At 40.0% G+C, this 26595-nt stretch overlaps 1 protein-coding gene across 5 annotated transcripts in view; it reads right to left on the bottom strand.

Annotated features, from left to right (window-relative positions):
- XRCC4 (X-ray repair cross complementing 4) overlaps nucleotides 1–26595 on the bottom strand; it is a 290800-nt gene that overhangs the window by 223775 nt on the left and 40430 nt on the right. For all 5 annotated transcript variants that reach the window (XM_048849577.2, XM_048849575.2, XM_048849574.2 and 2 more), the window contains exon 3: nucleotides 18547–18734. In XM_048849577.2, coding sequence (XP_048705534.1) covers nucleotides 18547–18734 — 188 coding nt within the window. The remainder of the gene's footprint in view (nucleotides 1–18546; nucleotides 18735–26595) is intronic.

Raw genomic sequence — 26595 nt, 5'->3', positions numbered from 1 at the left:
GCTACCTTGGCAGTTATCCCCCTATTTGTGTGACAAATTAATAAAGAATGCATGAATTTGAAACAATGACTTTATTGCCTCTGCAAGAGGTGATCAAAGGCGGGAGAAGAGGGGAGGGTGGTTGGCTTACAGGGAAGTAGAGTGAACTGGGGGGGGGGGGGGAGGATTCATCAAGGAGAAACAAACAGAACTTTCACACCGTAGCCTGGCCAGTCATGAGACTGGTTTTCAAAGCTTCTCTGATGCGCAGTGTGCCCTGCTGTGCTCTTCTAACCGCCCTGGTGTCGGGCTGCGCATAATCAGCGGCCAGGCAATTTGCCTCAACCTCCCACCCCACCATAAACGTCTCCCCCTTACTCTCACAGATATTGTGCAGCACACAGCAAGCCGTAATAACAATGGGAATATTGGTTTCACTGAGGTCTAACTGAGTCAGTAAACTGCACCACTGCACTTTTAAACATCCAAAGGCTACCACCATTATGCACTTGCTCAGCCTATAGTTGAACAGCTCCTGACTATTGTCCAGGGTGCCTGTGTATGGCTTCATGAGCCCTGGCATTAATGGGTAGGCTGGGTCCAAAGGATAACTATAGACATTTCAACATCCCCAATGGTTATTTTCTGGTCTGGAAAGTAAGTCCCTTGCTGCAGCCGTTCAGACAGACCAGAGTTGCTGAAGATGCAAGCATCATGTACCTTTCCCACGTTGATGTTGGTGAAATGTCCCTTATGATTCACCAGTGCTTGCAGTACCATCGAAAAGTACCCCTTGTGGTTTATGTACTGGCTGCCTTGGTGCTCCGGTCCCAAGATAGGGATATGCGTTCCGTCTATAGTTCCCTGTTAGGGAATCCCATTACAGCAAAGCCATCCACTATGACCTGCACATTTCCCAGAATCACTACCCTTGATAGGAGCAGCTTAGTGATTGCTTTGGCTTCTCCAAATTGATTCCCGACTGACCGGTAGCTATCTGGCGTTGCAAGCTTCCAGAGGGCTATTGCCACTTACTTGTGAACCGTGAGGGCTGCTCTCATCTTCGTATTCTTGCGCTTCAGGGCAGGGGAAAGTTCCATGAAAGTGCCCTTACGCATGCAAAACTTTCGCAGCCACTGGGAATCATCCAAAACCTACAATACTATGCCGTGCCACAAGTCTGTGCTTGTTTCCCAGGCCCAGAATCGGCATTCAACGGCATGAACCTGCCCCATTACGACCATGATGTCCAAATTGCCAGGGCCTGTGCTTTGAGAAAAGTATGCGTCCATGTCCTCATCACTCTTGTCACCACACTGCTGTCGCCTTCTCGCCTGCTTTTGCAGGTTCTGGTGCTGCATATACTGCAGGATAATGCGCAAGGTGTTTACTGTACTCATAACTGCCGTGGTGATCTGAGAGGGCTCCATGCTTGCTGTGGTATGGCGTCTGCAGGAGAGCAGAGTGGCAACAGAAGCGGTTGTTCGATGATGATGGTTTGCAGCCCTTCTGCACCATCTGCTGCCAGCAGCACCCAGAACACAATAGCGGCGGCTGAGCTGAGTGGGCTGCATGCTTGCCATGGTATGTCATCTGCACGGAAAAAAGGTTTGAAAAGATTGTCTACCGTTGCTCTCACGGAGTGAGAGGCGACTGACAGCATGTACCCAAAACCACCCGTGACAATGTTTTTGTCCCATCAGGCATTGGGAGCTCAACCCAGAATTCCAATGAGTGGCAGAGACTGCGGGAGCTGTGGGATAGCTACCCACAGTGCAATGCTCCGAAAGTCGACGCTAGCCTCGGTACTGTGGAAGCACTCCGCCAGCTTAAAGCACTTAGTGGGGACACACACAATCGACTGTATAAAATCGCTTCCTAAAAAATCGACTTTTATAAATTCGACCTAATTTCATAGTGTAGTGGAATTGCAAGAGCTTTATGAGAAAAACAGACAGAAGAATTTATTAGAAAAAGAAAACCATATTAGTGTTGTCAGTACTAACATGTTTGCAATATGGGCTAAGGACACCAATAGGATCTAAAATCTGACAATGTATGTAAGGAGTTCATTGCAGTCACACCAAGCGTTCACCTAACTTGGTATTCTCTTACAGTCAAATCCATGGATCTCCTGCTTCTCATACATCTTGCATTTGTTTTAGAACATTTTATCGAGCTAGGTATTATCAAAACAATTCATAGAATACCTTCAGAAAAAAGCATCTGGTGGGAATAATTTTGCATAAATTAAGGACAACTTTAGTTGAAATACATTTGGACTGTTTAGAACACACTGCTGTTAAGTCACTAAGGAACTGTCTGACTGAATGTGTATGTTTCACATCTGTCAGCTAAATCAGAATTCCAGATGCAAAAAACTACCACTAAGGAACACTATCTGAATTTGTGTCATTCCCTGGACGACTTTTGATCCACACACCAAAGAATGGATTCTAGCAAGACAAATATAAACACCAAGAATGGAAAGGAATTGTTTGGGTTGTCTAAGGAGCGTAAATAAAAGTAGAGGATGAAACTGAACCAAACAAAAAATTTAACTACAGTGAAAACTGTTAAACTGTGGAATAATATTCCCATTGCTGAAGTCACCTGAAACTGAACAGGACAAACTCAAGAATATATTTATATCAATCAATCCTGAATGGTTGGAGATGTGTCATTACTGATACCAATTCAGGTATATGTGTTACATTAAACATATATAAAAGGCATGTTATTGTCAGGTCTGGGCAAATCTGTGAAAATTTCACAATTGTTTTGTTAGCCAATTCACAACATTACTCAAATTTTACATTGAAGTCAGTGGAATAAACACAACAGTGAATGCCTTTATGTTTAGATGTCAAATCCTTCAAACAGGTGCCAAGGCAACACTGTTTCAACTACTTAAGTGGGTCTGGGAAAGCGTGATATGAAAACAATTCACTTCTTTAATTGCTAAGCAGGAAAACCTTTAAAAAGAATCAGACGTCTATGGGTTATTAAAAAAGGAAACATTCAGAAAATATTTTCTTACAACGCAAGATTACTCAATGATTCAGACTGGTCCACGGGATATTTTTATTTCTATTTTAAATGTGTTTAATATTATTTTTATCTGGCTTAAATATTTCAGTTCTGAACCATAGAATAATATTTATATTTTTAAAAGGCTAGATTATCTCATGGATTTCCCCCCAAATATAGGTTGAGAGATTTCAGTAAAAGTCTACAAACTATTAGAATCATAGAATATCAGGGTTGGAAGGGACCCCTGAAGGTCATCTAGTCCAACCCCCTGCTCGAAGCAGGACCAATTCCCAGTTAAATCATCCCAGCCAGGGCTTTGTCAAGCCTGACCTTAAAAACCTCTAAGGAAGGAGATTCTACCACCTCCCTAGGTAACGCATTCCAGTGTTTCACCACCCTCTTAGTGAAAAAGTTTTTCCTAATATCCAATCTAAACCTCCCCCACTGCAACTTGAGACCATTACTCCTCGTTCTGTCATCTGCTACCATTGAGAACAGTCTAGAGCCATCCTCTTTGGAACCCCCTTTCAGGTAGTTGAAAGCAGCTATCAAATCCCCCCTCATTCTTCTCTTCTGCAGGCTAAACAATCCCAGCTCCCTCAGCCTCTCCTCATAAGTCATGTGTTCTAGACCCCTAATCATTTTTGTTGCCCTTCGCTGGACTCTCTCCAATTTATCCACATCCTTCTTGCAGTGTGGGGCCCAAAACTGGACACAGTACTCCAGATGGAGTACTCCACAGTACCCCAGGCCTCACCAATGTTGAATAGAGGGGAACGATCACGTCCCTCGATCTGCTCGCTATGCCCCTACTTATACATCCCAAAATGCCATTGGCCTTCTTGGCAACAAGGGCACACTGCTGACTCATATCCAGCTTCTCGTCCACTGTCACCCCTAGGTCCTTTTCCGCAGAACTGCTGCCTAGCCATTCGGTCCCTAGTCTGTAGCTGTACATTGGGTTCTTCCGTCCTAAGTGCAGGACCCTGCACTTATCCTTATTGAACCTCATCAGATTTCTTTTGGCCCAATCCTCCAATTTGTCTAGGTCCTTCTGTATCCTATCCCTCCCCTCCAGCGTATCTACCACTCCTCCCAGTTTAGTATCATCCGCAAATTTGCTGAGAGTGCAATCCACACCATCCTCCAGATCATTTATGAAGATATTGAACAAAACCGGCCCCAGGACCGACCCTTGGGGCATTCCACTTGATACCGGCTGCCAACTAGACATGGAGCCATTGATCACTACCCGTTGAGCCCGACAATCTAGCCAGCTTTCTACCCACCTTATAGTGCATTCATCCAGCCCATACTTCCTTAACTTGCTGACAAGAATACTGTGGGAGACCGTGTCAAAAGCTTTGCTAAAGTCAAGAAACAATACATCCACTGCTTTCCCTTCATCCACAGAACCAGTAATCTCATCATAAAAGGCGATTAGATTAGTCAGGCATGACCTTCCCTTGGTGAATCCATGCTGGCTGTTCCTGATCACTTTCCTCTCATGCAAGTGCTTCAGGATTGATTCTTTGAGGACCTGCTCCATGATTTTTCCAGGGACTGAGGTGAGGCTGACTGGCCTGTAGTTCCCAGGATCCTCCTTCTTCCCTTTTTTAAAGATTGGCACTACATTAGCCTTTTTCCAGTCATCCGGGACTTCCCCCGTTCGCCACGAGTTTTCAAAGATAATGGCCAATGGCTCTGCAATCACAGCCGCCAATTCCTTCAGCACTCTCGGATGCAACTCGTCCGGCCCCATGGACTTGTGCACGTCCAGCTTTTCTAAATAGTCCCTAACCACCTCTATCTCCACAGAGGGCTGGCCATCTCTTCCCCATTTTGTGATGCCCAGCGCAGCAGTCTGGGAGCTGACCTTGTTAGTGAAGACAGAGGCAAAAAAAGCATTGAGTACATTAGCTTTTTCCACATCCTCTGTCACTAGGTTGCCTCCCTCATTCAGTAAGGGGCCCACACTTTCCTTGGCTTTCTTCTTGTTGCCAACATACCTGAAGAAACCCTTCTTGTTACTCTTGACATCTCTTGCTAGCTGCAGCTCCAGGTGCGATTTGGCCCTCCTGATATCATTCCTACATGCCCGAGCAATATTTTTATACTCTTCCCTGGTCATATGTCCAAACTTCCACTTCTTGTAAGCTTCTTTTTTATGTTTAAGATCCGCTAGGATTTCACCATTAAGCAAAGCTGGTCGCCTGCCATATTTACTATTCTTTCGACTCATCGGGATGGTTTGTCCCTGTAACCTCAATAGGGATTCCTTGAAATACAGCCAGCTCTCCTGGACTCCTTTCCCCTTCAAGTTAGTCCCCCAGGGGATCCTGGCCATCCGTTCCCTGAGGGAGTCGAAGTCTGCTTTCCTGAAGTCCAGGGTCCGTATCCTGCTGCTTACCTTTCTTCCCTGAGTCAGGATCCTGAACTCAACCAACTCATGGTCACTGCCTCCCAGATTCCCATCCACTTTTGCTTCCCCCACTAATTCTACCCGGTCTGTGAGCAGCAGGTCAAGAAAAGCGCCCCCCCCTAGTTGGCTCCTCTAGCACTTGCATCAGGAAATTGTCCCCTACGCTTTCCAAAAACTTCCTGGATTGTCTATGCAACTTCCTGGTTTGTCTATGCAAGGGTTAGACACTAAGACATTTTCCAGACTAGAGTTTTTGGTATTGTTGTAACTTGAGTTAATTGACTACCAACTAAATCAACTAACAAGGCTGTGAATGCTAAACTAGACACTTCACAAACTTTTTTCCTGGCCATGATTCAGAACTTGTCTACAGGAGGACACTCAGGAAAATTAAGGCAAATTAGTTAATGGTGTGGCATTAATTAACATAAATTAACCCTCCCACCCCCCATGTGGATGCTTTCATTCAGGGATAAAGCAATCAGAGGCTATGTCTATACTGCCCCAAAGTTCAGACCAGAGGAGGGGGGGGAAATAGGAGAGCACAACAAAGTGCTGTGCTGTAACTCCCCTGCATGGACGCTGTGGGCACGAATTAAAAAATGTGTGGTTTGCATTAATATAATGTAGTCTGCTTTGAAGAAGACTAAACACAAACTAGGAACCTTTTGGTTTGTGCTTGCAGCATCCACACGGGGGAGTTACAGTGCATCACTTTGGTCCACACTGCTATTTAGACCCCACAGTCTGAACCATTCACCGAAGCCCTTAGATTGCTGTAACTTAATCCATATCCAATTTAAAAGAAATCACAATTCTATGTATATGTTGTTCCTGGGGTGGCACAGATAAGCACTATCCTATACTCGGGGCTCAGAGTCTCCTCTCAATCTAGCTATAAGTGAGTAGCAACAAATATGCATGCATAGGGCACTAAGGTGATTTTCCACTGTCTTCCAACTTGTGTAACCGTTCAATAAATGCACAGAAAGAGGGTGTAAAATGCTACCATTTCCTCAACTACAGTTTTGCTATCCTCAAATGTTGAAAAAAAAATCATAAATCAGGATGTTTTAAGAGGACTATTTTAAACAAGATAAGATTTTTTTAAAGTCATATATTTAGGGCTTGTTTAAAATTTGTCTTATGTTTTTGATCCTTAGGGTTCACATTTTCAAACTTTGCCCTGCAACATTAAGTCTAGAAATGAATCTTTTTTTTTTTAAATGAAAGCAGAGTTTCTCACATAACAAGACTCCAGGAGTTGGGGCTTTAAAAAATAATCACATGTACCATTTTATTCCCAATTTGATTGTAACCATCCATCTAAAAAGACAAGGACGTAAGTACCAAGGCAATTGTTACTATGTGTCATGCTGTAGCATAAAGAGTGGCTAAAGAAATCCAAATTTCAAGCACCAGTCCTTGCCACAGAGCATGCAGGCATATGGTGCAGGGCCAGTAAATGAAAACTGGTGCATCTAATCAAATTTAAGGGACCTTATTTTTCCACTGCCTCACTCCCTGTGCCATCATGTAAATGGAAAAATCAGGCCCCTTAAAATCTGATTAGACTTTAAAAAAATCCATTTCTTCAAATTTCAACTTTAGTAAATTTGAAGTGTGTTCCTAGCTCCACAGAAACTCCCTTTCTGACTGCTCTGCCCAGGAACATAGCATGTGCATTTTCAAGCTATGGAGCTCCTAAAGAATGAAAAATAGCTACTCCATCCTGCAGCCCACTAAAATGCACAAAAGGGGACCTGAACCCCACTTGGACACATTCACAAATGATGTACTTTCCAAAGCTGATGAGCTCCTATGATTCAAAGAAGAGGAGCTCCATGCTGCTGACCAGGAGTGTAATATCAGGAAGTTTTGTTGATATTTCCAGCTTTTAAAATTTATACTTGCTGTTTGCAAGTTTTTTGCAAGCCAACAAATTTCTAAAACTTAGATAGTGAAGCTATTTTTTTCCTTGTATCCCCAAATTTACTCTTTTTAAAAACTAGACAATTGCATACAGAGATTGTAGAAACTATACTACAGTGCAGTAGTTAAACAGTATGTGATCATGTGATTTCAGTGGGACTGCTTATTGATTTTGATCCTATTTGGTGAGTAAGGGTGGCACAATCTATTTCTATATTAACAGAAAATTAAGGATGCATGGTTAACCTCTCAAGTCATAAAATATTCAAATATATATTGCATCTATGCCCTTAAGTCTACATTTTGTGCATATATATGGTACAACTTTTATATCCTATTACATGAAAAAATATATTAAAAACGTTAACATTGCAGACCCAGCAGACCCAGAATGGCATATGCTCAATCCCTCTCTGGAGACTCTGCTTGCACAGTCTGGCCTAGTCTAAATGTAGGAGCTGTGACTAGTTGGTGTATGCTCAGTGCTGATGGAATCTTCAAAGAATTAAACTGCAAGACTACCAAGTCTACCAAACATGTATGAACTGAGATTTTCACAAAGGTTTATAACTTGGCCAAATTTGGGGAATTTCTTTCATGTGAATAAGAAAATAACATCATTGTTACTCCCTGGCAAATTTCAAGCCTCTGCTCCAACACATGGAGTCACTAAAGCTTTTAAAGAATAGTAATACAACCAATTTGTTAATATTGGCAAAACAACTTATTTTACCCTAATCTCATTCTCAGAAATGAATGAAACATTTGTACAGAAACATTAAAATATAAATATATAAAATTAGTCTGAAGCACACAGCCAGCATGGAAATTTTTAGCCTGAATGCTTAAAGTTTGGGAAAGTAATAATCAATTGAAAACGGGGTCTTATAATGGAATCACCTTCACTACAGACATTGTTACCTGTGCCACATATAATGATCACATAATATTTATTAATTTCCACAATATTGTATAAAAATAATTTCTACAATCTTTGAGCCTGTTCCCACTGAAGTCACAGAATTTTGCCTGTGGCATCACTGGAAGTAGAACTGAACCTACAAATACATGTGTAACATTTTTTAGTATTATATGCTACTGTGTATATGCCAGGCAGAGTAAAAATTTTCTGGTATTATCAGGTATTAGGCCAGCATATATGTCAGACAGAGTGAAGTTTTCTGGTATATACAGGCCACCTAAAGCTGCCAATCCGACAAAGACTTATGCACCTGTTTTACTTTACACATGAATGATCCTATTGAATTCAATGCGTAAAGTCAATACAGAATTGGCACATGAATAAGTTTTTGAAGGATAGGGGACTTCGTGATTGTAAACTATTTGAGGCTGAGACTGTTTTTCCCTTGTGTACGGGGTGTATGAGTGGCACTAATTCCCAGATGGGGCTTCTAAATATTACTCCAATGCAAATAATAAACTAATTGACAGTTAACTACAAAGCTAGCAGTTTCATTCCCTGTATAGCAACTAATGAAGACTGCTCAAAGTCTGTATTTATCGCCTTGTTTTCTCATCTGTTTCAAAACACATTTTACAAATAATTAAAGACAATCCTAATTTTATTTTGATATATTGTACAGCTTTACTGTTCTTATTGACTAGTCAATAGCTCTACTAAACATTTATTTTGAACCCCTGTTTTTTTAAAAAAGTAATAAATTATAAACATTCTCTCTAGCAGGCCTTGAGCTCCAGACTGAACAGTAAACAAGTATATTTTTCTGTGTTTTTCCAGCTCTTAGTTATTTCATTAATTTTTCAGGGGGTTCTAGGGTTGCCACCATGACAGGCACCAACCGCCTTCAGGCTACAGCTTTTCGTGGCTGTCTCAACAATTGAGGCCCTGAACATGGTCCACTCACACTCCATGTCCAAGATCTCATCCAGAACACAAGAAAAGTTCTTCTAGAGGTGGGAATTGAAGTCTTTACACACAGGGTTTCCAGGTGACTCACACTGATTGTTTGGGCTTCCCATATCTATCTGCCTGGCATCCTGTGCATTGGATCCAACTGACCACTAAGTGGCGATCGGTTGCCAGCTCGGCAACTCTTTTAACTTGAATGTCCAGAACATATGGCCTTAGATCTGACGAGACAACTATGAAGTCAGTCATCGACCTTCAGTTCAAGATGCTCTGGTACCAAGTACATTTATGAGTAACCTTGTGTTCGAACATGGTATTTGTTATGGATACTCCATGACTAACACAGAAGTTCAAAAACAATTCACCTCTTATGGTCCAGACCAAAGAGGCGTTTCCTCTTAATCACTCCCCTCCAGGTAACTCCATCATTCCCCATGTGAGCATTGGAGTTCCCCAGTAGAATTACAGAATCTGTAAGTGGCACTCTATTGAGCACTGATCCCACCGTCTCTAGAAAGGCCAAGTACTCTGAACTGCTATTAGGCGCACAGGCACAAACAACAGTTGGGGTTTACCTCTCTGAAGCCCGAAGTCTCATTGAGGCAACACTCTCATCTACTGGGACAAACTCTCAACTGTGCAGCCCCCAGCCAGGCACTTGTTAGTATCCCCACACCCACCCAGGGCCTCTCATGCGGGGCCACTCCTGAATAGGAAATAAACCACCCTCAGTTGATAAGTTTGTTCCCAGAGCCAGTGCTATGCGTGGAGGTGAGGCCAACTATATCTAGTTGGTACCGCCCCACTTCTTCCACCAACTCTGGCTCCTTCCCCGCCAACAAAGTGACAGTCCATGTCCCCAGAGCCAGTTTCCATTGAGGAGGGCCAGTCCATTATGGTCCATCCCTCCTACCACCATTATGGCATCTCACCCAATCTTCACCCTTCGCCTCATTCACGTTATACAAGATTTATTTATATGAAACAATCCTAACTCCCTTACTTCTATTATTTTAGAAGTACAGAAGTAAGGGTCTTACGACAACATTAACTTGGCCACGTTGCACATATTTCTATCCCTGTTTATCTTTTTAAACACACCATCTATCTATCTAATTATTAACAGAAATATATTAAATAACATTTCTATAGAGAAAAAGAAATAGAAATGTGTACAACATGGCAATGTTCTGGTAGAAGCATTAATTTACATTATCTCCTTTATTGTTATTTAAGCACCATAGAAGCTTGATACTCCAAAAATTCACAGAACTGAACAATGCTGTTATCACTAAACATCTGTCTGTTAAGTGTACAAGATCTTTAAAATGAAATCTAAAGGAATTTGTCTTAAGCAAAGGTATACCACAGAGTTATTCAAAATATAAAACAATATTTTTACTAAGTTACACAGAACATGCACAACAGTAATTGGGTATGCAAGTCATGTATTTTATAATTACTTTTAAAATTATATGGCATGGTGACAGGCAAGTTTTTCTGTAAATGTAGAAACACTACAATATCTCAGGAAAGCTTCAGGTATACAAGTATAGCATAACTGCCACAAATTGCATTAACCTAAAAAAAAATCATTCATCAAACTTTTAGAGAGCGAAAACATGTCAACTGAGAATTTAAAACTAGTACAGACTTTACTTTAGTGAAAGCAAAAGTTTGCAGCACATTATTATTTTGAGCTTTAGGGGGTTCCTGCATCTGCTGAGGTAGGAAGACAAATACCTAGAGCTGTGAAATCCTTGCAGAAGAGAAACGTAGATAAGATACTTGCTGTTCTGCAGGTTTAGACTGTTATGCTTCCTTATGAAGGATATGGGAATAGATTTTTGTGGTAGAATTAAAAAAAACCCACTCAGTAATCTCTTTTGCAGAACATCTACTGTCTCCAATCTTTTTCTAGGGAAACCAAGACTTGTCAATAGACAGTGATTTAAAGTTTTGCCTCTTCAAAGGAAAGTGATTCTAACTCAGCAGTACAAGTAAAAGTAAACCTTGATTTCTATACAAAGAAATGCACAGCACATATTCCAAAATGGGAAAATCGGAAATGCAATAATAAATAAAATAAATAATAAAATAAAAATAATAATAATAATCTCACAGACAATTAATATTACCAGTGAGAAAAGGACCACAGGCAGGAGATAATGCTGATTTGAGAGTTTTATATATTTTACTGTTCTTAATGTATATTTAAAAGTGCTATGCTTTTCTAATAATAGATCCATTTCACATCCATGGAAAGACATCTAGAAATTACAATCTCTAAAGATATTGTACAGTTTGGGCATATCAGGTGTAATCAGTGTTCAGAATTTTTTTTTTCCCACCCTAGTGCAGCAGTCATGACAAGTAGGGAGTGGGTGGAGGAGAATTTATTAATGCCAACCTTTTATAAAATGCTTTTCCTTTTTGCCGTGCAACCTCCCCTTTTTCAAAAACGTATTTTATTGGTATTTAAAATCTCCTTTATGAAAGCAAAAATATATTACATGACAACAGTTAAAAAAAGAAAATGTCACCTTCTGTGAAATAATAAGTTTTGTGTTTTTTGTGTGCCTTCAAATACAGCAAAAAGGACTCTTAAAACTTCAAAACCAAACGAAAATAAAGCTTTTATGATTCAGGTCTGGAAAGATGACTTACACTTATATTCACATCATGCAGGACTACTTTAAACTTCATAAAGTAAGTGTTGGGGAGCGGAGGGGGGAGGAAAGAATCCTGTATTACACAGAAGTCTTTCAGCAGGCAAGCAACATCTATGTTTGTCTCAGGCACAGTACAGTAGTAAAATATTCCTAAACCAGATGTCTTGGAAAAAATAATTCAGATACGTTCTCTTATACTCAGAAGTATGTAGTTAAGAGTAATATAAAGTAAATTACCTTTACACTGACTTACCAGTTCATCTTCTTGTCTTTGTGCAAGATTTCTTCTTTTCCCTTTCCATTTTTAATTAATTAGTTAAATTGCCTGGGAAACTATCTGAACTCTGAATGACCTTTGTTACCCAAACAATGTATCTTCAACCATTAGAGCTAAGCACCTATTCAAACCTTGGACCAAGACTTCAACATTTGGGAAACTTTTAGAACCATACCAATTCTGCTTAATTCACTCAACACATTATGATAAGTTATATTTCATGCACATATGTCAAGGTACTTTAACCATAATGAAATTACAATGATCTCAGATTCCCTGCACTATATTTTAGAACGCACTGTAGAAATGTTGCCATGGAAAACTAGAGAGACAAATAATAGCATTTCTTTCATCAGCCCAATTAGTAATGGAGTTTTGTACCTAGTGCTGAAACTTCTTAGGCTAACATCTTGCCTATTTACTAATTTTCCTAATAAGCAAGGAACAAATATAATACCTGCCACATTATTGTAAAAAAGTTTGCTAGCCCTCCAATGTTGTTTATCAAAGGCTATTTAATCAATTTAATTGCCAGTTTCAAAAAGAGAATCTTGCAGGAATTCCATTATTTATCATATGTGGAGTTACTAGCTAAAGTACTTGAAAAGATTTACTTGCAAGTGGTCACCTACTTAGATCAAGCGCTAAATCACTGACTCTGTGATGATGTTTGTTTAGGTGGCAGCAGTTTAGCTGGCCAAGTCTCAATGGCTCCTTACTGAGCTCTGTGTGTGTGGCCCATTTTGCATTGCAGCTGGCTTGACACACAAGTCCCACTGTATACCAAACGTATTGTTATTTTAATGTGACTCTTAACAGTCTCCTTTGCCCTTACCACCCTAAAAACAGCTCCTAAGGGCAGTGTGTTCAATACCCTGTGGCAAACCACCTGTCATAAAGAAAATAAATTGTATAAATTTAAATTAACTGGCACAATTATCAGGCTGAGATGCAGCTAAGACAAATATTTCCAATATTTTGAGACAAACACATCTTCTTTGATCACTGTTTCAAAAGACTAACAACAAAGAACATAGAAATAGTTCCGTATGACAGACCTTTTTAAAGTTTTTCCTTTTGTCTAAATAAATTATATTCCTTATTTAGAAAACTGCTTTCAATCATCATCATGCTACTATGAAATTGTAACACGAATGTGTCTATATTAGAAGTAAAAAGAAAAGGCGCACTTGTGGCACCTTAGAGACTAACCAATTTATTTGAGCATAAGCTTTCGTGAGCTACAGCTCACTTCATCGGATGCATAGCTGTAGCTCACGAAAGCTTATGCTCAAATAAATTGGTTAGTCTCTAAGGTGCCACAAGTACTCCTTTTCTTTTTGCGAATATAGACTAACACGGCCGTTACTCTGAAACCTATATTAGAAGTGTTTCCTAAGACTGAGAAATGAAATATTTGGGACAACGGGAAGCTTTCCCCCCCTGCATATAAAAATTTAGGATATAAGTGGCACAGCCCCTACTAAGGAAACCTTCTACCTTACAATGAAGAGGCAGGGTCAAGGCAAACCCACTGCCCCCAATCCCTCCACGTTGCCTGCAGTAGGAGACTAAGCCATACCGCAGAAAGGGATGTCACACTGGGTTTACTGTACAGGAGCAGAATACTTTCCTGCACTCCCTCTGGGTTGATTTGGCTCCCTCACAGTCTTCAAGGGAGGGCTGTACCTAAATAGTGTCATTGAACCCTTAGTGATTTGGCATAAAAGTTGAAAAGTGTAACATTTCTAATGATCTTCTGACAAATTAATTGTTTTAAAAATTAACCTCTGTCCAGAAATGAATGTAATTTAAGTTTACTCCCATATACAAATCAAGGACCAGGTGGGATTATTCTTCCCTATCAGTTAGAAAATGCAAACCAAGCTGATCTAAAACAGCTTGTTTTTAACTTCCCCTTGGCCAGAGGATGTTTACAATTCTGATTGATTTTTTTTTTTTTTGTAGACGTGGAGACTCATCTGTCAGATTTACCACTGTCAAACATTCCATCTAGACACCAAAAGGCAACATGAGCCCTGAACAAACAACCTAGGGCATCTAAAAGGGAAGGGCAATCCTATTTTCATGCAGTGACTTGTAAAACCTATTTTATCCTTTCCACCACTTTCCAGACTTCTAAGTGCGGTTTTAGGATGTGGATATTACTTCTCTAGAAAAGTTTAGGATGATCAATGTACTGCTCTCTGGATGACTTTTATGTCAAAGATGTTCTACCTACGCAACGAGAGCATCAGACTTTTGAGATGGAAAACGCCTATTAGGTCAGCCAGCGTACCCCACTACCAATGCAGGATTGTTTACTAAAGTGTATTTTCAATTGCTTTGTCCAGTCAAGTTTTAAATGACTCAAGGAATGGAGTTACCACCATTTCCCTCGGCAAAACACACACTTCCACAATCAAACAGATTTCACTATTAGAAAATGTTTACTGATAATGAGCCTATATTTTCCTTTTCTTAAGTTGATCCCATTATTTCTGCATGTACTTCTCTGGACCATTCTACACCAGTCATGCTTTGGCATATGATACATTTGAGTTAATTATATTAACCAGGGTTTCCTTAGTAAGATTCAAAAAGGTAAATATTGCCATTAAAATACTTCAGAACACACTATTAGGAATCTGAATTTTGCTTTTGGCTATAGAATCCACATGCTTTCAAGTTTGGGTTTTTATTAAATCACTACTCTGAACCACCACTCCAATAGTACATGAGAATGCATTCTTTCTGCTCTAGTGGCATTATGCTACTCTCACAGAAGTCAACAACAAAACTCCCACTGATGTCACTGGGCATAGCACCGGGCACCAAATGTACAAACTTTCAAACAGAACACCACAGAAACTCTTGAAAACAAATAATAGCATTTTAAGGTTTCCAAACTCCTTTAAATCTATGAATATTCACAAACAGAAACCACCCCTAACAACTAGAAACCATGTTGGTACTGAAACTAACATTTAATTCTCAGTTAAAGCAGTCAGAATATGTTCAACAGTTTTAGAAAATACACCTGCATCATTTTAAAAGTCAACATTCAGTTCTTTTGCCATTGAAAGTGTGTTTTCCCTGTCCCTTACGGGTGTGTGTGTGGGGGGGGTGAACAAGACCCAAGTGAGTGGCTTATATTATTTATGATAATTAAGACAGTTCATTAAGGACCCAATTCTGCATGCAATGAGACTTCTCATGTACATAATGCTAGTCAAGTGAATAAATTTTTACAGAATTGGGGCTTAAGGGCTTGTCGATTTAGATTGCAAGCTCTTTGAGGAAGGGAGAGTCTTTTGTTCTGTAGTTGTACAGCACCTAGCACAGTGGGGTCAATGACTAGTGATCCAAGGTGCTACAGTAATACAAATAAATAATATTATACAGAAAAAAATAGGGAATAAGATATGCCAAAAAGTCACTTAAATGCTACATAAGGGTGTCCACAGGGGTAGTTCTACTGACATAGCTATAGCAGTACAATTATAACTCTATAGTTCTGCTGGCCAATTTCCCTGGGTGGGCAAGCCCTTAGATCAATAAAGCAAAATAACAATTAGAAAGCAATCAGAGTACTATCATCATCATCTCCTGTTAATTCAAAAATGTCATTCTATTTCTGAAGAAAGTCAATGGAGACACTTCAATAATCAGATATACACACAAAAATTTAAAAGCATGGATTTTTCTGAGTAATGACAGAGACGGAAGGGTTAAATAAAAAAAGTGAATGTTGATAATTTAAAAAGCATTCTTGGAAAAACACCTCATTCTGATGAGCACCATCCATGCCTCTATTGCTTACTGTATAAACAAAGAAAGTCATCTCTCTGTGGTCACAAGCAACACACAGCATGAAAGAATGAAAGCAGAAAAGTAAAACAAACACTGTAACAATATTATTAGTGCCTTAATTAACTGCTATTTTAACCAAGTTGTCACTCTTCCTGTTTGTGCCCACAATTGATTTCATTTGGGCTATACTGATGTTAGAAAAATATATATCCAAGTTCTGAGCAAGTTTTCATGAAACAATGGTAAAAGCACCTGAGCCCCGTCTACAATAGTAAAAAGAAAAGGAGTACTTGTGGCACCTTAGAGACTAACAAATTTATTAGAGCATAAGCTTCCGTGAGCTACAGCTCACTTCACCGGATGCGTAGCTCACGAAAGCTTATGCTCCAATAAATTTGTTAGTCTCTAAGGTGCCACAAGTACTCCTTTTCTTTTTGAGAATACAAACTAACACGGCTGCTACTCTGAAACCTGTCAGTCTACAATAGTATTTACACTACTTGCCGAAAGGCTGCACCTTCAATGTAGATAGAATAGATACTAATTTTCCTAGTGTATGCAAGGTATGTTAGACATGTAGGCGTGACCAAAACTTGTATTTGCATGAGCAAACTAGGTACCTGTGTACCTAAGCAGCCATTTTATACCACTTAAAAACTGTATTCTGTCTAGTAACTCATATTTGTACATAAGACATACAAGTGAGATGACTAGCATGGTTGTTTTTAATTTGTGCTAAAGTAATACTCTCCGTGTAGTCACATCTTCCAAAAACAAAGGAAAAAATAAACATTTCTGGCCTGTATGTTGAAGCTGATGGATTTAGCTGAACACTGCTTTTCAGCATTTTCAATTTAATGAAAAAATCTCCGAGTAATCTTGCTCCTATTTAATGCTTTAGGATAGGACTTTCAAAGCACTCAGCATCGGCTTAATTCTGGTTCCCCCGTAAGTCAATGGGAGTTAAGCCAAGAAAATCCCACCATAATTTATAGCGAAAAAAAGATGCAAGTACCAACTCCTTTTTCCAAGTTTGTGTAACAAAGCAATCGTTACCACACTTCTCTAGGAAATTAAAGCAAATTTGACAGCCAAGCACCAAAGGAAAAACATCTTAATGTTTAGGCATGTTTCTGTAATGATTTTGCTACTCATCAAATCGTAAAACTGCATTGAATTAATAAAAGTAATCCTATAATTGTTCTCAGTAATTTACTGGATTTTTCTCAAATGGTGATGATTGATTACATAATGGGGAGTGGGCGTTTTAGAAGCAGTGGATTTACACAAAGCATACTATGTAGCATTATCATTACTGGAACTCATCACTTCCTTTAATTGAACCTATATTTTAAAATAAAAACAGCCATGCCAAAACTTCTCTCTTTTGCTGGAAGGAATACATTTAACTAAAGAACTATGAAATACTTTTATTACACACCAAAGAACTGATCTCCCCAAAAGTGAAAATGATGAGAAAGATTTCAATATATACAGTAGAACCTTCAAATTACAAACACCTTGGGAATGGAGGTTGTTTGTAACTCTGAAATATTCGTAACTCTGAACAAAATGTTATGGATGTTCTTTCAAAAATTCACAACTGAACACTGACTTCATACAGTTTGAAACTTTACTATGCAGAAGAAATATGCTGATTTCTTTTTATTTTTTTAGTAGTTTACATTTAACACAGTACTGTACAGTATTTGCTTTTTTTCCCTCCTCTGCTGCTGCCTGATTGCATACTTCTGGTTTCAAATGAGGTGTGTGGTTGACTGGTCAGTTCTTAACTCCGGTGTTCATAACTCTGAGGTTCTACCGTATAGCAGATGTACATACACAATCTTTTTAGAGGGAATAAAGATATATAAATACACATTTCACAGTAATTACAATATTGACACACAGCAATAAGTTCCAAACACGTACTACCACAGGGGTGGGTACCATAGAAAAAAGAATGTAATCCTCAACCTCTCCTTATGTGAAAATAAATAAAGCATACGTATTGTTTCAGTACGAGACTGAACTGCAAGAGCAATCTGAACCGATCCTGTGCTTATGGAAAACATACAATTACTAAACTTTTAGAACAAGTTATTAGAGGAACACACAAAGGAAACAGTAATCAAATTAACAAAATAGGGTTTTGATCCTACAGCTGTTACATACTCAAGACTCAAATTGCAGCCAATGGGACTTCCAAGAAGGGAGAGGCGACCATATCAGCCTCAAGGCCCCAGTCCTTTTCCAAAAAGAATTTTAAAAGGTCCTGGAAACGATTCTGTTTTTCGTAAGTTTTGTGAAAACTTATTTTTACAAAATCTTAATATTTTGGGCCATACTGGAGTTGACAGTATCTATTTAACTCAAGGTTTTTGTTACAACTTATAAAAAGTACTGGCCATGTTTTTAAAAAGAAAAATTTATTAAACTGAGGGATGTGCTCAGCAAAAGGCCCTTTTTCATATGTATTGCACCAGATATAACTTTTTACAACATGTAGTGTTACAGAAATACTTACGGAAACATCTTTCAGATTTTTTTCATATGAGAAATTACAGCTTTCCACATTTTCTTCATCTTTAGAAACATCAAAGTTGTACATATTGGCTGGGCCTGCTCCCAATAGTGCTTTCCTCAGTTCTTTAACATACTTCTCTCTTTCCATTTCCATGTCATCGGCCTCCTTAGAAATCTCAGCTTCAGCCACTGGGGAGGGAGGAGGAAATTGGAGAAGTCTAAAAAAAAATACACTTTAATTCTGGAAATATATACTAATATTAAAGGAAGGTTACTAAAAACTATTTAAAAAGGTAAATCTAAATTACTATTTTTAACTAAAACTAAACTAAACTTAACTAAAACACATCTCTGAATGTGGTTTATTACCACTTTATCCCAACACTTTTGCTTAGCCAGAGTAATGATAGATTAACTTCTCAACAACAAAAGAGAGCTCTGAATAACTTTGTATGTTGTCTTGTATCTCACAATTTTCCTTGGGGGGTTTCTTCCAAACTCCTAAGAGATAGTGGCCTTCGCTACACTTATTTCCTACCCTCACAAGTTACTTATTACCTTCTCCAAGTTTAAAGACCACCCTACCCTCTGGTTATTCCCCTCTTCTGTCTTCAAAATCCATTGCAGGCTGCAGTTGACTCTCTATTGGACTCCAGCACTTCCCACAGTGAATTCTCTCACACCCTTGAGCTTTAACCATCCCCAATTTCATTCCATGCTAAAATGTGACAGAAAGGATTACGGAGGCATTGAACATGATGCGCCTCGTGTGAGGTTTCAGGCACAAATGTTTTGGGTTTTTAAAAATATTGCAAATAATTATTGTAAATCTCATTGCTATGTGAGTGTAACTGACTCTCCATAATGGGAAGCTCTCCCCAGAGTCCTGCTGCCAGCAGAGAAGGAATATGCACAGACCTCTGCTCCAATTGTCATGAAGTTATTACGGGTATTCAGAATTTTTCTTGAAACAAAAATCTATGTATGTGGCTGTTTAGAAACAATAAAGCTTTCCTTAAATGATTCACATCATCTCTGTCCTCATAAAATATGCATGTTTTCTCTTAGTTTTCCATTTCTCACTTGTTAGCATCTCCCTTCAGCATCAGTAATAGTGGGATCCAAGCCTCTTTGCAGTTCATATGAAAATAATTCAGATTTTATAAAATTCTATTCAAAAATGTTTTGCAGACTAATTTAATCACATATTAATAGTCTGATTTGAGTTCTAATAGTCTAATTGTTATTGGAGTGCAAGATCTATTGTTGAGCCAGATTTCACTGTACTCTATTGTATGAGAATGTATAAGGACTCAAATGGAAGAGAAAAAAAATGCACTACACTTTTTTTAAAAAGTATTCCACCTGGGTCAGATCTAGCCTTATTCTATAGGCTATCAATGCTCTATGCTCTTTATTGGGTTCATAAGTGTTTCACTTTCCAGTTATAGCACCAATCTTCTGCAGAACATGATAGACAGTCATTTTTCTCTATTTGGGACTGAAGGACTACCCAACATTTGAGCCAGTGAGGGGGAAGAGAAGAGCCATAACTTGTGTCAGACTGAAATAAGCTCTTAACAGCGAAGTGAACTCCCAACTGAAAAATGTCTCACATAGTACTTTAGTTAGCTGTATTTCTTCTTTTCACAAATCTCGTCTTGACGACTGTTTCACCTCAAGAGATACACTTGCATACATATCCTGATCATGCAGATGAAAACAGAAGAGCTTCCAAGCAAGGAAACCATGTTGTAATTGCCTCATTCGTCTCTTATTTATATTATTGACAGCATAGATAATCTGGTATTGCAATGGAAGCACTACTCGTCAAATCATCAGTCATCCAAATGTATAACAGTGGGGTGAATGGGCAATTATTTGCTACACACAGAGGTAGACATATCTTCTCCCACAATTATTTTTAAGCAGTTTTGCACATCATCTTTTTTTTAATCAGCATTGATAAACATGAGATCACATCCTTCACAGCTAGTTTCAGTATTTTCTCTGTGGCTTTTTTAAATGCACACACATACACACACAAACTCCCTTGTAAAGGTGGTAACTATACCTATTCATGCACTTTGACAGAATATGGAAAATATGTGGACACTATACATTTTTAAAAATTTTAAATCACACAATGGATCATGTTTTCAGACAGAAAGTAGTAATGCATTTGCACAGGTATGAATGCACTAATCAGTGATTTGCATACAAAAAAACTAGATAGGGACCTATTTGCCAGATGTGCAAATCAGTCATTTTTGCATGCATATGCATTTGTTCGTGAATATTTGCACAAATAAAGCAATGACCAATTTCTGACTGAAAATCAGATGCAAAAATATTTGCAAAAGCTTTAAAAAAATTATTAAACCCAAGATGACTAATAACAGTAATGTGTTTCTTTCTTTTGGAATTGTAATGGGTTAACTCCATGACCTACAGAAGCTACTATCTGTTTAAACAGAGTAAATTTGTAAATTCTGCTTGGACACAGGAAAAGAAAGATAAAACACATCAAAGTTCAGAGACAGCAGAGGAGGGACTGCCTAGGTTCTGTTTTGCTCAGTATGTCCTGAACAAAACGTAATTGAGGAATTACAGAATTTTAAACTTTTAGTAAGGTCCAAGTAATAACGCAAGGACCTTTCAACACTAAGCTTATAGAAGGAACCTCACTGGGACAATCATGTGGGCATGGGGAATAGTTGATATCATGGTAGTCTCAATAAGGTGGAGTTTGCCCACCATTTTAGGAAAACTTCTAATATAAGTCTATAGCACCATTTTATGCTCGTAAAATCTGGTATAAGGCAGGTCAGCCATTAAAGCCGAAATCCGTGCTGCAATCTGAGGGACACACAAAAATAGTGGAAGGATGGGGAACCAGGACTGAGACTGTATTAGTGCTACAGCTGCACTGAATGGGACATAAAAGTAGTGGGGAAGAGGGAAAGGAAACACATCATCCTTATTCCCTCTGGTGGTTGCACCTGTGACATGAAGCTAACTCTCTTTACTGGCTGAAGTCCCCTGCACAAGGAAAAGTTATCTGTTCTTTATGAAGCTTGAACTCACAGGTATACAATTGGTCAAAAATACCCTTCATCAGGCTATCCTGGATCATATTAAATATCCTTTAGTACCATGGGTCTTCCAATAAGTGTTTCAAATGTGTTACGCCCTACATGAACCTGACAGCAAGGGGCCACAGAGACATCGGTCTATCTTTGACCGGTTCATAAAATAAAATAGCTACCAAATAAACAGGGATGGAATTAGTCTCAAGTAAAACAAATAAGAAGGTAGCCAAACAATGCTTGTGGAGGCATTTAAAGAGCTCCATGTGGGTCTTCTGGTATCACACTACTCACCTTAGCATGACAGGAGATCCCTTCTCTCTTACACTGGAGAAACAAGACTCAAAACTGAGAATCCTTAAGTGATGGTATCTTTAAAGAATTCCATACAGATATTATATACACCATCTTTACTTACAGTCAAGGACAAGGGCAGACTATAGTATTTTATAAGCATTGCAGCACTACAGGAAACACAATCAGATACTACAATGGAGAGTACTATAGGTATGTCTATAAATATGCAAAGCAATGCTGTGAAGCATGTATGGCAAAGAACTGGGAGTAAAATAAAAAGTTAAACTTTTGAATTCAGTTTTGGTGAATTGAAAAAGGAAGACAAGCTTAGATTTTCTAGATATGAAAAAAGCAAAAAGGAAAGAAAACAGAATGAAACAGGATAGAGCTCAATATCCCTACAGATTTTAAGGCACAATAAAATAAATTTGATTAATCAAAATTCCTGTGATGGATATTGTGTTCTGTTGCCTATTACAGCACAATTAACAGCTAATAAGACATGATGAAGTTGACTAGGTTTTTCACTGAACCTCTTAGCTGAGCTAAATTAAAATAATATACACTGTTGTAAAAGTGACAAGATCTGTATTTGTACCTCAGCATACAAGACCTTCTGGCAACACAATTTTTTTTGTTTTACTTGGCCTATGTTTTTTGCAACAGCAACAAAATTCAATTTTTTTGTTTGTTTTACAACCTATTGATAGAGACATTAATGTACAGAAAAAGACACATCATAGTGCCATATACAAAGTTGAATAAAAAAGTCCTTTGTGTGCCAGAGTACATTTGAGAGACAGAGACAGAAACAAACATGCTGGGAAAGAAGGGGGGAAAAATCCTTCTCCCAATTCAGGGGAAGAAATTGGTGCAACTGCACAGGTGGGCATAGCCAGTGCAACCCAGTACCCATAGCGATAGTCCAGTGGATCCACGCAGTACACTGGATATGCCTCCAATACTGTCCTGTCTTGCCTGCAAACCACCCACCTCCATGTTCCATTCGATACCTAAAGGAACCAAAATACATACAAATGGCTTTGTATCCCGGATAATGAATTGCAAGTGTTTTTTCCAGATTTTTTAAAGGCATGTTTTAACCACATTGAGAACATAATTATAAGGTCACTAGGAACTAGGAAACATTTTAACAGTTACTTTTTTCCCAAAAAAGGTTTTGTACGATGTAAACACCATTTCTAATGTTCATAGTAGCAACTGCTACAGTTAGTTTATATATGAAATTCTGTTATAACCCTCTTTTTCAACTGTTCTACATTTTTTTCAAAATCCTGTTTTATATTAAGGTAGCAGTCACAATATGCTAGGCATTATACACACTAAGGCCCAATCCTACAATGACTAACTTTGCACATGTGAGTAGTTCTACTGAAGTCAATGGAACTACTCATGCATTACATGAAGCACGTGTAAATTTTTGTAGGATCAGGGATATATAGCAATACAGTCTTCACCCCACGAAGCTCAAAATTAAATACAAATGGCAAGCAAAGGATATGGGGAAAGGGATAATATTTACAATCCAAAATTGTTTTTTAGTTTTAAATTGTACGCAACAGCCCACAACCTAGCCATTATTAGCTAGCTGCTTTCTTATAGATATTGCAGTGGAAGTGGGTCTTGATGACGAATTTAAAGGAGGAGAGGGTAGTGGCCTCACATGTTTGTTCAGGATGGACAAGAGACAGTATGGAAGAAGGTCTGGACATGTCTCTGGGCACATCAAAAACAGGAGCCGAGTGCTTGTCACCATTGGCAGAGTGTTCGGGGGAGTGATGCCACAAGAGACAAGCAGGATAAGCAGAGAGGGGCAAGAAAGAAAAAATAGGTAAAGAAATTTTGTTTTCAACTTTAAAGTGGCTATTTAAAATAATGATTTGAAGATTGAGGAAACAAGTTACCGTATTATTGAAGAATAAGTCAACACCAAGAACATAAAATCATTATTTGTGGGCTATAATAAAGGGATCAAGGGGATTTTCTTTTTGTAGGTGTTTGAGTACGTATGTCAAACATGCTAGATTTGTATGTCAGAGCTATAAAAGCAACAGGAAATCAAAGTTTTTTCAGAGAAACCTAAGTTATAAATGGAAAGTCTCTATAGATCAGTGGTTCTCAAACTTATTTGATTGTGCCCCTCTTTTTTGTGTCTGTAGTTGCTTATTCCCCGCCTGCCCCCAAATACATATACCACTGCCCAGCTCCGAAGGCAGAGTGAAGAGCAGCAGCTGGTAGTGGGCATCCAGCTCTGAAGGCAGCACCGTATCAGCAGCAGCGCAGCAGTAAGGATGGCAATGTGAAATATTTGTCAAGTCTTCTATGAAAAGTGGTATTAACGCCCCATTGCCACCCTTACTTCTGCGCTGCTGCTGCTGCTGTCGTCAACCCAGAGCTGACAGCTGGAGTCCCGCCGCTGCCTCCCAGCAGTGCCGGATTTACAATGGCACCAGTGGTGCCATGGAGCCGAGCCCATGCTCAGAAGGGGCCCTGTCCTGCTCTGTGCCGCGATCTCGCCAACCCCTGGCTTCCCCCCGCCGCCCACCACTTCCTCCTCTCGGCCTGCCCTCCAGTCGGCTGAAGGCTCCTCTTCACATCCTGACCTCACCCTCTGGCTTCTCGCTGCCTCCTGGATAGACCCCAGTGCACCTCCGGCTCCGGACAGTCTCTGCTTCCTGCCACCTGAGGGGCCCCGTCTGTCCTGGAGCTGAGCCACCCGGGACTGGTGCAGAACCCTGGCCAGCTCAGTCAGTTTTTTGGGGGGTGCAGTGTGGGGCGCTTGGCTGGGCCCCTCCAGGCAAGTGGGTCCTGAGAGAGCCCGGCCGGGGCAGGTGCTGGCCTGGCTGATCGCACCACTCCCGAGGGGCCGGAGCAATTCCCCGCCCTGGGACTAGCCCTGGCTGCGCTGCCAGCTCAGCCTGGTAGACAGCTGCCTCCCAGCAGGGCTGCTGAGTGCGGCCGGGTGGCAGACCTTGGGGGAGTGGGTCTCTGGAGGGCCTGGGCAGGAGGGTGCTGGGCTGTGAGAGGCCAGGAAAGATGTGTGGTGGGGCACTAGGGAGTGGGGGTTCTGTGTAGGGTACTGGGCAGTTGTCGTGGGGCTGTGGGCATGTAAGCGCTGGGCAGTGGTGGTGGTATGCAGGGCACTGTGCATTTGTGGCAGGGTCGGGGGGGTGCTGGGCACAGCAGGTCTGGGGGGGCTCTGGCCATAGGGAATTGGGGGGGCAGTGTTCCGGTGTTGGAGGATGTGTGGCGCAGCATGGGGCAGACCACTGTGCATCTGGCAACTGCCAGTTTGTAAATAGTGCCCTCGTACTGGGCTGGGCAGAGCAGGACCGCCTCTGCCATGCCATTGCCCCTGGAAGGCCCCTCACTCCGGGGACTGACCCCCTGACGCCATGCTCCATTGCCCCTATAGGGGCCCAAAAATATGTTTGGCACTGGGCCCACAAAAGATTAATCCGGCCCTGCCTCCCAGTGGTGGATTGGGAAGGGTGAGAGATGTAGAGTCTGGGCAGCAGGGCTTTCTGGCTGTTAGCCCCATGGTGGCGGGGCTCCGGCTGTCCCCTTTATCCCATCCCCCCAACTCCTGGGTATGCACATTTTTCTGAACAAGCCCCAGCCACCCAGGACTGACAACCAGAGCTCTCTAAAAAAAAAAAAAAAAATACACACAGTTCGCAGCTGGGAGGCCCACCCCGTAGTTTGAGAACCACTGATATAGATCCTTTTGTCCGCCTTCAAAAGTCAATACAATATTGGGTCATACAGTACATTTTGTAGGACTTTTGTCAAGTTTTTCTATGGTTTTACATTTCTTAAACAGTGAGGCTTCCACCACTTTTCATCATCACACTAGATCCATAAGAACTAGAAAAGACAAATCCTTCAGCAACTCTTACTCATTTCCTGACCTGGTTTGCCATGCACAATATCCCACAACATGAGAAACTGAAGGGATTTCCCACTGTTTAACAAAACAAAACCTAACTACTGCTTTCTCCCTCAAGCAAATAGCTCCAAAACAGCTGAAATCTGAAACTTCAAAGTTGAGATGTGAAAAGCTTGAATATGCTTCACTCACTTTGAAAAATGGTCTTAAAACAGTTATGAATTTCTGAAAATGAAGGACTAAGTACGTGTAGTAGAAAAATCTTACGCTGTTAACTGTGCACTTAAAGAGAAAGATCGTGCACATGCACTTAACCGTGCTATTTAGTTAAGGGAAGTTTCAAGCTCAACTGTTGAAGCAAAAGAACACTGAAATCTTGAGAGGTTTAAAACAAAACAAAGCGTGTTGTTGCTTGTTTCTTCAGCAAACAGCTTAGCTCTGGAATAAGAATAACACAGCCACATTCATAGCTACGCAAAACAACTCATTCTAGAGCAAAGGGATGATAAGCTCAGCTAGTGTAATCAGGTTTCAGAGTAGCAGCCACGTTAGTCTGTATCCACAAAAAGAAAAGGAGTACTTGTGGCACCTTAGCGACTAACCAATTTATTTGAGCATAAATAAATTGGTTAGTCTCTAAGGTGCCACAGATACTCCTTTTCTTTCTAGTGTAGTCAGTGGATCTTGTAATATGAACAAGATAAAGTTTTCTGGATTTCTCCTTGTTGTCCACTTTTTTTCCTACAACAAACCA

Source organism: Caretta caretta, chromosome 5, assembly GCF_965140235.1.
Source record: "Caretta caretta isolate rCarCar2 chromosome 5, rCarCar1.hap1, whole genome shotgun sequence".
In the NCBI taxonomy this organism is placed as follows: Eukaryota; Metazoa; Chordata; order Testudines; family Cheloniidae; genus Caretta; species Caretta caretta.
The sequence above is the reverse complement of the archived record's forward strand: the minus strand, read 5'-3'. Positions and strand labels throughout refer to the sequence as shown.